This window comes from Aedes aegypti, chromosome 3 (assembly GCF_002204515.2).
Source record: "Aedes aegypti strain LVP_AGWG chromosome 3, AaegL5.0 Primary Assembly, whole genome shotgun sequence".
In the NCBI taxonomy this organism is placed as follows: domain Eukaryota; kingdom Metazoa; phylum Arthropoda; class Insecta; order Diptera; family Culicidae; genus Aedes; species Aedes aegypti.
The window spans coordinates 297,358,814-297,370,911 of NC_035109.1; the positions used below are offsets into that span (position 1 = coordinate 297,358,814).

At 39.9% G+C, this 12,098-nt stretch overlaps 1 protein-coding gene across 2 annotated transcripts in view; it reads right to left on the reverse strand.

Annotated features, from left to right (window-relative positions):
- LOC5577466 (histone-lysine N-methyltransferase E(z)) overlaps positions 1-8,289 on the reverse strand; it is a 29,379-nt gene extending 21,090 nt beyond the window's left edge. For both annotated transcript variants that reach the window (XM_001663344.2, XM_021854812.1), the window contains exon 1: positions 7,956-8,289. In XM_001663344.2, coding sequence (XP_001663394.2) covers positions 7,956-8,080 — 125 coding nt within the window. In that variant the 5' untranslated portion in view covers positions 8,081-8,289. The remainder of the gene's footprint in view (positions 1-7,955) is intronic.
- Positions 8,290-12,098: the final 3,809 nt, after the last annotated feature.

Sequence of the window (12,098 nt, forward strand, 5' to 3'; positions counted from 1 at the left end):
TCTACGCATCGTTAGTAATATATCCGATAAGTGAATTTTGTTGATAAACTATTGAAAATTTGATAAATGTTGACCCCTTTCTTATCCAACCAATCACGTTCGAGCACTTTTCGACGGTGTCGCTTCCCACTATAAAAGCAAACGGGTCCCTGCTTCTTCCCTCAGTCTTCTTTTTGCGGTCGAACTGTGAACACGGTCGGGCGAGTCATTCTCGCTTTGCTTTTGCACCCGCGTCACAGTCCAATTTGTGTCGTCGGAAGAGGAAGACGCAAGATTGATTTGCGGCGGCGATGACGATGGCTTGGGCGCTTCTCCGAGCGGCAAACTACTGCTGCTCGGAGAAGCGTCCAAGCCATCGTCGTCGCCGCCGCAAATTTATACGCGCTCCCAGATTTCGACCCGTGATAAATTCAGCATCGGTGGTCAAGAAGCAAGCCCGATAGGAACCAGATACCAGAAGCTCCCAGAGTTGCTGATCCGAGGAGCTGCTGCTAATCGAGCGTCGGAATCGCTCGAGTTTCCAGATTTCGACACGTGCCCGTGGATCCACTACCCGTTGCTGTTTGCGTTGAGGATTTCCCGTTTGACCATGGCAATCAAGTGATAACTTCCCGCAGTGCTATTCATCTGCCATCGGACCTTGCCAGGACCATCAAAATTGTGGAAAAGAGTTGAAGGAATAATATTTCCGACCTTATTAGATCTTATATTTCTCAATCAATCTCGCAGCTTCATACAAAATTTAATTTGTTATGAATAATTGACTATTCGTGGACGCTGCTGCTGTGCCGTCGGGGCAATCAACATTTCACTTTAAAAGTACGGAAAATGAGACATGTAACGAAATTAGGGGAGATTTTGAAATAACTCAGATGTTTATGAACCAATTATTACGATTTAGTATCATACGATCAGAAATGTATCTACGCATCGTTAGTAATATATCCGATAAGTGAATTTTGTTGTTAAACTATTGAAAATTTGATAAATGTTGACCCCTTTCTTATCCAACCAATCACGTTGGGGCACTTTTCGACGGTGTCGCTTCCCACTATAAAAGCAAATGGTTCCTGCTTCTTCCCTCAGTCTTCTTTTTGCGGTCGGACTGTGAACATGACCGGGCGAGTCATTCTCGCTTTGCGTTTGTACCCGCGTCACAGTCCAATTTGTGTCGTCGGAAGAGGAAGACGCAATATTGATTTGCGGTGGCGATGACGATGGCTTGGGCGCTTCTCCGAGCGGCAGTAGTTCGCGTCCAAGCCATCGTCATCGCCGCCGCAAATTTATTCGCGCTCCCAGATTTCGACTCGTGATCGGTGGTCCAGAAGCAAGCCCGTTAGGAACCAGAAACCAGAAGCCCCCAGAGTTGCTGTCCGAGGAGATGTTGCTAATCGAGCGTCGGACTTATGAAATCGCTCAAGATTTCAAGAGTGAGCATCGTTTCCAGATTTCGCCTTGTGCCCGGTGATCCACTACCCGTTGCTGTTGTGCGCCATCCACGGACCATGGAAATCAACTGATCAATCTCGCAATGCTATTTACCTGTGACCGCATCGAGGCTAAGAAAGCCATCGGCCCTTGTCAGGGCCATCAAATTTGTGGAAAAGAGTTGAAAGATTAATATTTCCGACCTTATTACATCTTTTATTCCTCAATCAATCTCACAGTTTCGTACAAAATTTAATTTGTCATGAATAATTGATGGCACGACAATTTGAGACTATTCTTGGACGCCTTGCTGTGCCGTCGAGGTGAGTGCTCAACATTTCACAACGAATGTAAACTAGAGTGGCATTTCCAACAGTGTCTTTGATTTGTCATATTTTATGGGAGCATTTCGATTATGAAAATTATCACATGTAACAAAATTGCGTCATATTTAGAGTGGTTTTGAAGAGAAATTCTGATAGAACAATTTTCATCATTTTGGCACGCATTAATCAGAAATTCATACTAAAGAAAACTATTGATTATCAATAGCTATCTATAGAATATTTAGTAAATGTCAACCCTTCCAACTATTCATGTTCGACCAAATTCTCACGCATTATCATTTTCCGCAATTATCAAGTAATTCTAAGTCCAACTCATTATTGGCACATACCCATTTTCCAGATTGGTCGACTAGAAAGAGAAGAGCACGAATGGGAGGAGCATAATCTGCCAATCTAAGGGTATATAGCATGCTTCCTTCGTTGGACCCAGTTTCATTCCGTTTCGACTTCCGAGCTGGCAAGAGCTCCTCCGATCCTGTGCAGCTACGTCCGCACCTGCTGACCTCCAAGCTAGCAATCCAGCGTCTGGTGGTCGGTGGTCAAGAAGCAAGCCCGTTAGGAGCTAAATTCCAGAAGCTGATCCGAAGAGAAAAGAGCAGCGAATCGAGCGTCGGATTTATGAAATCGCTCAAGATTTCAAGAGTGAGCATCGTTTCCTGATTTCGCCTTGTGCCCGGTGATCCACTACCCGTTGATGTTGTGCGCCATCCACGGACCATGGCAATCAACTGATCAATCCCGCAATGCTATTTACCTGTGACCGCATCGAGGCTAAGAAAGCCATCGGCCCTTGTCAGGGCCATCAAATTTGTGGAAAAGAGTTGAAAGAATAATATTTCCAACCTTATTACATCTTTTATTCCTCAATCAATCTCACAGTTTCGTACAAAATTTAATTGGTCATGAATAATTGATGGCACGACAATTTGAGACTATTCTTGGACGCTGCTGCTGTGCCGTCGGGGTGAGTGCTCAACATTTCACAACGATTGTAAACTAGAGTGGCATTTCCAACAGTGTTTTTGATTTGAGGAGCATTTCGATTATGAAAATGATCACATGTAACAAAATTGCGACATATTTAGAATGGTTTTCAAGAGAAATTCTGATTGAACAATTTTCATCATTTTGGCACCCATTAATCAGAAATTCACTTTCATACCAAAGAAAACTATTGATTATCAATAGCTAACTAGAGAATATTTAGTAAATGTCAAGCATTCCAACTATTCATGTTTGATCAATTTCTCACGCATTATCATTTTCCGCAATTTTCAAGTAATTCTAAGCCCAAAACATTATTGGCACATACCCATTTTCCAGATTGGTCGACTAGAAGAGAAGAGCACGAATGGGAGGAGCATCATCTGCTAATCTAAGGAATTAAAGCATGCTTCCTTCGCCGGATTCGGGTTCATTCCATTTTTGCTTTCGAGCTGGTAAGAGCTTCTCCGAACCTGCTTAGCGAGGAGCACTTCGTAGCCAGAGCCTGCTGAGCTGTTGATCAGCATATGGTTTATGAGATTTCGGCTCGTGATAAACTCATCTGTGGTGCAGTCAAGAATCAAGCCCGTTAGGCATCATTACTACTATTATTAGACAAATTGAGCTTTCGGCTTGTGGTATCGCACAAGATTTCAAACTTAAGCTACGTTTTCAGATTTCGACTTCAGCCGTGTGATCTAATACCTGTTGCTGATGTGTGCCATCCACACCACGAAACATTCACCTGGTTCGTCTTATAAGCAGAGAACTTATACAAATTTCTACACTTGCGTTGGGAATTCTTCGTTTAACCATGGCAATCAACTGATAACATCCTGTAGTGCGATTCATCTATGACAGCATCCGAGCTAACAAAGCCTTTGGCTCTTTTCAGGGCCACCAAATGTGTGTAAGAGAGTTAACAGAGTAATATTTCAGACTTTATTTATCACATTGCCAAACGATGAATAATATTTCTCTCAAACCATAGAATCAACAAAGCGATGACTGAAGCTTTCATTATAATCCTCGAATAACTTCCTATAGACACATTGCTGTTAAATATTCTTTAATTAGAATTACTTTGATTTTGCTTCAGCATGCTGAACAAGCCTCAATCACTACTGTTCTTTCCAATGCTACCTTATATTTCATAGGAGGTTACTAATATAATTTCAAAATGGTCATACAACCTGAAGTGAAATTTCACATTTTCATAGATAAATATGACGAATATATCGGATAAAGATAATGTATATTTGGGACATGATTAAACGTACTTGGCTGCAAATCGTTATATGCATAAATATTTACGAAAGTTTCGAGCACTGAAAACAGTATGAAGTCAAAACGAGCAACAAGAACGACATCAAATTCAGTTAAATTAACCATCGTGGTCCTACGTCACCAGTTCGTACAACCCCATAGGGATGTACCCTTATAGTTTTACTATGGTTCATACGTTTGTAATCGTGGAGACATTCAATGAAGTGGTCTCTCTAACTGTATTCCGAGTTCCAACAAAACTCACAGTGCATGGTCTTAGAATTTATCTATTGCCCCGGGTTCCGCAAAATTAAATTTTGCGTACTTCATCCCTAAAAGCAGGATCACTTAATCTCCATCACAGTGACATTTATATTTGACATCGAGTGAAAGTGATTACAGTCGCCTCTCCACATCTCGATATCGAAGGGACCATCGAGATAGGGAGAGATCGAGACAGAGAACAAATCTTTAATGAATACTAGATTGAAAAACACTCCGTTGCCAAGAAAGTAATACACAAACAAACGTCATTTTGCGCTCCGAATTTGTTTTGAATCCCAAAACTTTGGTCTAGTAACCTTTGATATTGATCATATCGACATACGGAGAGAAAATTGAGAACAAATAATCAACAGAAACACATCGAGATATGGAGATATCGAGATAAGGAGGATATCGATATATGGGGAGTGAAAATGTATGCAGACTGAAGGGGCTTATGAAATCATCGACATAGGGAGAGATATCGAGATGTAGAACATCGAGATGTGGAGAGTCGACTGTACTTTGCACTTTTTTATGTTGACGAACATTCCATTTTCTCAGCACCAGTTCATAAGTTGATCGATACCATTTTGCAAGGTACAGTCTAAGGCGAAAGCGATAATTCGGAACATTTTGAGGTCATCGGCAAAGAATCGGCAATTTCCCTGAAGGCACTCGATTCGCTAGATCGTGATAAACAGGACGAATATTAGAGGACCAAGCACACTCCCTTGTGGAACTTCAGAAGGGATTGAGAAATGATTAGAAACATGCCTGTGAGATAAGAATTAAGCCAGTCAGTGATCCAATTCGAGAAGCCCAAATGACGCAGTTTTGCATAAGAAGGTTATGCGGAACCAGGTCGAAGGCCTTAGAAAAGTCCACGTACACAGAGTCAACTTGGCATCGTGATTCCACTGCAGGAAACAGAGTGTTGACATATTCCATCAATTTTGTCGTTATTGACCGATTTTCGACGAAGCCATGCTGGAATTCGCTGATGAAGGGTTTTGCGGCATTGTATAAATATCTACGAACACCACTCTCGAACACTTTACCAAGGCAGCAAAGTATCGAAATGCCCCTGTAGTTCTCGACTTGATTGATGGATCCTCCTTTGTGAATTGCTATCAATCTTGCAGTTTTCCACATAACCGGAATTGTACCCTCTGTTGAAGAGCGATTGAAGATCAGAGCTATTGAAATGACCAGCTCGTGTGCACAACTCTTGATAAACGATGGTGCACACTTAGATTTGATTACCGAAGTCGGTAAAATTTTACTGGGTTTTTGAACATCAGAGTTAACTCAGTAAAAAAAAATGCTACCGAAAACTCCGTAAAGCTATAGATTCAGTCGTTGTCAAAAAATGCTGACTTTTTCAGTAGTTTTTGCTGCACATGCAATGCTGTCTTTTTCGGTGAAATTTGTTTATTTACAATTATTTGCTGAGTTTCTCAGTTTATTAAATGAAACCCAGTATTCTTAAATATTCCCGTTTTTCCTCTTAGATTTATTCAATTGTGCATTTCATCAACCAGAATTTCCGTCCTAGCACATTCTTGGCAGAGCTTTTCAACAACAAATACCTATGCCAGCTCCTCATGGTAGGATTCCACAAAAGGCACTAAAAATGTTGTTTGCGTAGCAGAATAGGATTACTGACAATCGCGGAATCTTAAAAAGATTTGTTCACTCGATTATTTCTAGGAATGTGTTGAATCGCGATGGAATTTGAGAAGGAATTACAGGAAAATGTAACAATTGGTAACGGTAAGACCTGCTCCTGCTTTTCACCACCAACGAAATTAATTTGCAACGATTTGATCGATTGAGTGAAATCTAATTATTTGTTCGATCGTAAAACGATTCTCCTTTTCTGCAATATCTGATAGTCGGGAGCCAAATAATTAATAAATGTACCTACCATGAGTAAGCCAAGCACAGTATAAAACATCAAAACCGATTTCCTTCGAGAAGCGAAAGAAAGAATCCGTTGAAATTTGTGATAAAGTCACCGAATCATTTTTGACATTTCTATGCATGCGCTCAATAATGTTTTTGGAGTAGTTCTAAGACTTTCCCGGCGGAGAATCGGAAATCCGGCAAGTTGACGTCATATGCTGGAAGATGGTGGAATCTGGCTGCTGGAGAAGAATCTCGAAACACGCTTTGAAAAAAGTTGGCAAATAGTTGCTGATTGGTGAATTATTACTCTTTTGATTATAAAGTAGACCTAACACAAAAGCTTTTCACTTTTATAAAACTCTAAATTGCATGAAAATAAAGAGTTGCAAGTCATCCCGCAAAGGTACATATTTATAAAAAGGATTTTTATTAAAAACTTGTTGCTACAATTTTCTAAAATAAAATTCGTTATATTATCACTTATTAGTTATAAAAACACTATGTAGAGTATTACTTTTGTAAATTAAATCTATCTCATGCTTTAGTTCACGATTTTGAACCTCCATCAAGTATCAGTTTTAAGACATTTTAAAGAATTATGTTTAATGTATAAAAATATTTATGATAACAGCTTTAATAGTGACTCTTACTTGACTTGTGTGTCAAACGTATTGAAGCACCGATTTGAAATTATTTTCTTTTGAAATTTGTGTTTTATAGCGAAATCTAGTTGTAAATTACAATGTGTTGCAAGTCACCCCGTTTGACGGTACGCTCAGAAAGCGATCGATTGGCGTTGATTGTCTGTTTACGGGAATAGTAACTAATCCCCGCTGGTGACCAGAATGATGCTGTGTTGCGCACTGTTCGTCAGAATGGTGGTTTTCCACGGAATGCTGCGTGCAGCAACATTGAAATGTGTCATTTGCATCAGTAACATTGAAATGTGTTCTGTGGGTATGCAAAAGTACTTCACCTCCAAATAAGAATTAGTCCAAGTTTCCCCGAAAGAAAAGAATTTTAAAACAAACATCGAGTTATGGAGATAAATTTACCTCTCACGTGACATCGACTAGTGGAGATATCGATTTATAGAAATATCGACTTTTGGAAAGCACAATGTATAGAAATATGAAGGGATCGAAAAATCCATTGAGTTATAGAGTATATCGAGTTATGGAGAGTCGACTGCACTTCCAAAAAAATATTTTCAAATTAAAGAGATGGCTTGTGCATTTCTTAGGCATTCCTTCTAAATTTTCGCTTAAGATGGCTTTAAGATTTAAGCCATGAATTTCTTTACGAATATCTTCAGAAATTACCCCAAAGATTGATCTTAAGTTTCCTTCAAAATATTTATTTAAAAAAGCCTATATCTAGCGATTTGCCCAGGAATTTCTGAAAAAAATGGGAAATATTTCTATAGATGGAGCTTTAATTCCTAATTCTTGATCTTCGAAAATAAATCTAGATAAATTTGTAAGATAATCATTGTGAACATAGTCAATCAAATTCCTGGATAATATCTTACAGGATTTTCTGAGATAATTCCTTGAAAAACATACATCACGTACATCCCTGGAGAAATGTGTGTAGGATTGATGGAAGGTTTTACTGGGATATTTGTAAAAATAAAATAATTTACATTCGGGTACAAGAAACTTTCTTGTTTTAATGTTATTCGGTGGAGGCAGGACCACCTGTCATTAGAATGATCCATAAAAATCCATTGCTCGAGATAAAAAATGCACTTACCGGTTCCTGTTCCAAGCAGTTTTGACCTCGTCCGCCCGTTTGTGCCTTTTGCTGGCTCGGATTTTCATGTACTCCGACTTGACGCGCTTCTTCCAGTCGAGCGTAAGTTTGGCCTTGGCCATCATGATGAACCACAATCACAGCACCGCACAGGACAAAACTAGTTAAAACTATCGAAGATTATTCCATCGATGTTCGAGACGATTTTGATTAAAAGTAGGTTCTAATCTGCAGATTTTGAGAACAAACAGCAGACGCGAAAAACGCGGAAAATTTTCTGCTGCTTGCTTTGTGTTGAAGTTTAAAAGCCCGCCCTCGGTTCAACGCACCCGTCAAAGTCGGATGCACTTTTGGGTGCATCGCGATGTAAACAAATGCACACACCCGTTAATCCCGCCACCGGGTGCCCATGTGTTGGATTTGGGTTGAATTTCACACGGTAAGAATCTTCTACTCAAACTTGAGGGCATGTTCGCAGTTTGTGCCGGTTGACCTAATCTCTGCATGCATCCATGTGTAATACATTGTGTATAGGCCTTTTCATGTGACAGATCCGTCTATGCATTTGTTTACATCGGTGGAGGACCGGTGCTAACACGGGCCTGTCATTTTCATAGAAGAACTTTAAAAGTGCTTCCCGATCAGCTGATTTGAGACGTCATGTGAATAGGCCTATATGAGCCTATAGTGGTTATCACGCCCAATAGTATGGGTGCCCTAGAGTAGATGTAGTTGTGAACCTTAGAGGAAAACAATATGCACTCTGTCTCGAAAAACACCCAGAATCTGGGTGTAAATTTTTCAAATTGGGTAATATTTCCATATGCATTTTGATGAGTCTGGAAAGCGTGTGCAAGTTTCTTTGAGGAAAACAAAAACAAACTGTGTATGACGAGCGTATGCTAGTCTACGTGTGTTCAAATGTCACTAAGCTCTATGCATGCTATAAAACGTTTGACTTTTACTGTGCGCCCTGTTTTCAAGTTGCCTGTGAGAGAGAGAGCGAGACAGCACCTACACACGGCGCACAGTAAAAGTCAGGAGAACAAAAGAATTTATGGCACGTACAGAGGCTCATGGAGAAAAAAGAAAATACAGGCAACTTGCGTTCGTTGCACTAACTGTAGCCCACATGAGCCTCTGTACGTGCCATAAATTCTTTTGTTCTTTTGACTTTTACTGTGCGTCGTGTGTAGGTGTTGTCTCGCTCTCTCTTATGGGCAACTTGAAAACAAAGCGCACAGAAAAAGTCAAACGTTTTATATTACACTTTTATATTAAATTTAGGGGAGGGATTATTAGAGTATGTTTAAAACTACAAATTGAACTTTAACACTTCACTTTTGCAAGAAAAAAATACTAAAATCACTAGTAAGGCAAGCAACTCGACACTGAAGAAGTCTGTAAGTCGCAGACGAAATAGGCCTATCTGTCAAGATAAGCAACACATATTAGAGTTTAAAGGTATTTGCTCGCCTTACTAGTGATTTTAGTATTTTTTGTTTTTTTTTTTTGCAAAAGTGAAGTGTTAAAGTTTAATTTGTAGTTTTTTTTTTCGTTTTATATTGCGCATTTCTTTCACCATTGGACTATCGCAGAAGTTTTTACAAGTGCGGAAATGCTAATGAAAGTGCGCTATTGCATCAAATTGAGTCGGTGTCTTCAGCGGGGTTATTCCTCGCAGTCCAAAAAATAAGTGCTCTGAAGACACCAACATGATTTGATGCAATCGCGCACTTTTATTAGCATTTTCGCACTTATGGAGCCACACTTCGCAGTCCAGTAGTGAAAGAAATACCCAATAGCATGCATAGGCTCATGCAATGTGATGATTTTTAAAATCCATCATATTGGCCCACATGTGGGGCCCTGTCATTTATATACAAATCGGCGTTCCAATCGAGCAGGAGACCTGTCAATGCTGGAACAAGACGTCATTCTTGTTTACATGCACTCTAGTGGGGCCCATGTATGGGTTTATTCACAAATTTCATAACGCCAAACATGGATATTTTCGGCACCCACCCACCCCCTCGTAACGCTTTTTGTAAGAATATAGGCCCAAACGCAATGATAGCGGAACGGCAACGGAATGCGGAACCGGTTCGCCAGCATGAACTATAATCAGCTTGTCGACTCAGTGTTGATCCAATTTCATTCGTTGTCAGCTCAGTCGAGATGTTGTGATTCATGCTGGCGAACCGGTTCCGCATTCCGCTGCCGTTCCGCTATCATTGCGTTTGGGCCTTATTTTTCAAATTTTGTGTTAGCCGTAATATCACGAGTACACCCACCCACCCCCTTCAGTATTATGAAATTTGTGAAAGGGCTCATTCATTTATTTCATAACGCTGAAATTGGCAATTTTTGACACCCACCCACCCCCTTGTAACGCTTTTTGTATGAATATCATTCATTTCTTGTATAAGGCTATCCATGAGGACTTTTCGTGATAGGACTGACAGCTAAAAGTGTGAATGCAACCGAAATGAAAGAGTAAACAAATCATGCGAGTTTTATCGGAGCTTTACATTTTCCTTTGAAATCGAAAAGTCACTCCGATCGCGAAACGTCAAGAGCACATGGTAAACAAAAAAACCAGCTGATCGCAGCTGTCTCATGGATTGCCTTATGGACCGTAACATCGTTAGGACACCCACCCACCCCCTCCAGCGTTATGAAATTAGTGAAAGATTAACTAAAAAGCAAGAAAGAAGCATCAAGGTGACACAGGAGACCGTGTTATTCTCCTTATCTTTTGTCTCACTCTAACAATTTTCATAAAAACTTTGCAAACGCAAAACTCGAGTTTTAGTGTACCGATGCGGCTGAAAATTGAATGGGTTGTGCACTACATGTATATCATTATATGATTAATTTTTCACATCGATATATGGAGTGGTACTTGAGATTTGCTTCTTCAAATGGATAGGGTGATTATAATGACGTCCCGTGCGGCCTTAACTACGAGTAGCAAAATAGAATGATTTATATGAAAATAAATGCGTTGTATGGAAACATTATACTTCCCATAATTAAAGGCAAATGGCTGATTATTCATAGCACAGGATTTTACGACTTCAAGCATAAAACGCATATTTTCTGATTAATCATTTACTAATATAAAACCCGTTAAAATGCATCGCAATGAGTAAATAAACCGAATATGATTTTAGAAGTATTTAAGCCATCTAGCGTGGGGTAATTCTAGTATCTTCATAATGGCCGGTACGCTGATCATAAGTACTGTGCAAAAGGATAGGACAAGAAACGGTCAAGGAATGATTCCGCTACCGAAATTACTTTAGCTGTACGCAGCTGAGAAGTAGAGCTGATTTCATAACGTCGGTAACGCCTGCCATACAATTCAAAGGGAGCTGTCACTTTTCCGAACGGAAAAATGTGCCGCTCAATTATTCCGCAAGTAAAAGTGACATTTCGCTCATACTGAATCAGCTGTCAAAATTACTTTAGTAAAAAGGAGAAATTTTACTTGAGTGATTTACGTTTCAGGTCCGTAGTTGGCTTAAGGAGTTCATGATCATACTTACATCCCTTTACGGTAAAAATAGAAAATACTTAACAGCATTGTGTTTTATTTTTGTGACTAAAAAGAAGTCCACTCATTTTGATTCGACAATGTTGGGGTTCATTCAAATATTACGTAACACAAAATTTGCCAATTTTAGACCCCCTCCCTTCCCCACGTAACAACTTTTGTATGGAAAATTCTAAATTTTTGTATGGACCGTAACACTATGTAAGACCCCCTCCCTCCCCCTATTGCGTTACGTAATATGTGAACGATCCCTTGATAAAAATATCCTCTGGTTCTTGTTAGGCGAGCTTTGTTTGTAGTTGACAGCCGTACACCCAGGGCCCATTCACAAATTTCATAACGCTAAAGGGGGTGGGTGGGTGTCCTCGTGGTGTTACGGCTCATATAAAATTTGTAAAATGTTCATACAAAAAGCGTTACGAGGGGGTGGGTGGGTGTCGAAAATGACCATTTTTAGCGTTATGAAATTTGTGAATAAACCCCCACCCTGCTCTGGTTACCTTTTTTCAGTGCTGCTGATTTTATGTCGACCGTCCTTTATACCGACAAAAATCGCTCGATTTCCGCCCAGTCTACCGCTCTTC